This window comes from Egretta garzetta, unplaced genomic scaffold (assembly GCF_000687185.1).
Source record: "Egretta garzetta isolate BGI_Z169 unplaced genomic scaffold, ASM68718v1 scaffold314, whole genome shotgun sequence".
Classification (NCBI taxonomy): domain Eukaryota; kingdom Metazoa; phylum Chordata; class Aves; order Pelecaniformes; family Ardeidae; genus Egretta; species Egretta garzetta.
The window spans coordinates 395,505-397,034 of NW_009259531.1; the positions used below are offsets into that span (position 1 = coordinate 395,505).

The window sequence follows — 1,530 nt, forward strand, 5'->3', positions numbered from 1 at the left end:
TAGAAATCAACTAAACAAAACCACAAAACTGATGCAACTTGAGAATTCATCATAAATGAAAAGAATACAGTGGCAAACCCCACAACATATATAGGGGATCCACTTTTCTCATTGGCCTTACTTAACATTCTGCTCACTCTGACTTAGGTACCAGGTACATTCTGCCAAAGAAGTACACAGTAACGTAATGGCAATTTTTTGTATGAGATGGGGAAAAACACTGAGATGGCAAAAAATGTCAAGTCACTCACTGTAGAAACAAAGATCAACGAAATATGAGTCAATTAAAGAAAACTGGAATTATCAAAAGAAAGTTCATTTTTTTTTTTCCTACCTTCCTGTTTTGATAAAGTACTCGTCAATGGTTTCTCTGGTGGCAATTCCAATCTGACGGGGGTCTGACATTTCATTTCCTGTTCTCCCTCACTGTCTGCATGGTCTCGATCTCGTTTCTTTTTATCCTCCTATAAAGATCGTTACAGAAACTCAGAGAGCCTGCAAAACCAGCATTATAACTGCACATAATACTCTCTGGATTTTTCAAAACAACCTCACACAGTTTAAAAAAAAAAGTTTTTAAGTCTTTAAAAACCTTGTATTCTTTATGTGCTGTCTCCATCTGCTGGACAATAAAATAATTCAGCTGTACAACGCAATGTATCACAGAATTGTCTTTGTTTTTTTTTTAAATGTGACAGTCACTTGTAGCATGATAGGAATAACTCTGTGTCCTATTCTTTGCAGGGAGAATTGTCTCCAGCGAAGCCCCCAAGATGCTTTTTGAAGGTTTTAGAAAAAACAGTAAGAAATAGGAATTAGAGGTACCCATAATGCTTCTAATAAATGTGTTATAATTACTTATAACATTAAGAACCTCAAGAGGGAAATCCTTTTTTTCTTTTTGATTAAGAACTTGTAAAGTCTTAATTCTATTTTATAGAAATGGATTTAGATGTATTATGCCCCCTCTTCTTAATTGTCTGTACACTTGCAAATATTTTTTGAAAGGTGAGAAATTTCAGATGACTTGTCTTTTTCTAATAAAGTACCAGGAGAAAAAGAACCAGCAAAGCTAATATGCTGAGTTTGAATGTATTCCAGTTTAAGGACACAAGTTACAGTCATACCCGCTCACCTTTGTGAAGACTGGAGAGAGTTGAAGCATTTTTAATTTTGCTAAAATGCACTAGCATCTACACCTACCTTAACTTTTCTCTTTCTTTTCTCCTTTTCTTCCCCAGGAACTTGTTTTTCTCCTTTCTTTCTCTTTTTCCTTTTTCTGTCCTTGTGTTTTTCATGTTCCGATTTGTCTTCATACAGGCTCGAATCAAGTCCTGCATTCCCGGTAGACAGTTCAGCAACTTCACTTCCTCCAACTTTCAGCACCAGCTTCAGCGGCTTTTCTACATATTCTTGAAACAGCAGAGAAATCAGCCCTGTCAGTGCCGCATCAACACTCTCGTGCTCAGCCGGAGTAACGCGGCACCAGCTCCCCGCTGCCTCGGAGCCCTTTCCAAGGGGCTTTCAAGA

The 1,530-nt window shown here is 37.5% G+C and overlaps 1 protein-coding gene across 2 annotated transcripts in view; it reads right to left on the reverse strand.

Moving 5' to 3' along the window:
- The window catches only part of BRD7 (bromodomain containing 7), a 15,443-nt gene extending 13,919 nt beyond the window's left edge, over positions 1–1,524 (reverse strand). The window contains exons 1-2 of one of the 2 annotated variants that reach the window (XM_035893138.1): positions 1,204–1,524; positions 335–464 (exon numbers count right to left, since the gene is read on the reverse strand). In XM_035893138.1, coding sequence (XP_035749031.1) covers positions 335–410 — 76 coding nt within the window. In that variant the 5' untranslated portion in view covers positions 411–464; positions 1,204–1,524. Of the gene's footprint in view, positions 1–334; positions 465–1,203 lie in introns of those variants that run through there. The other variant, XM_035893136.1, reaches the window with a different exon arrangement.
- Positions 1,525–1,530: the final 6 nt, after the last annotated feature.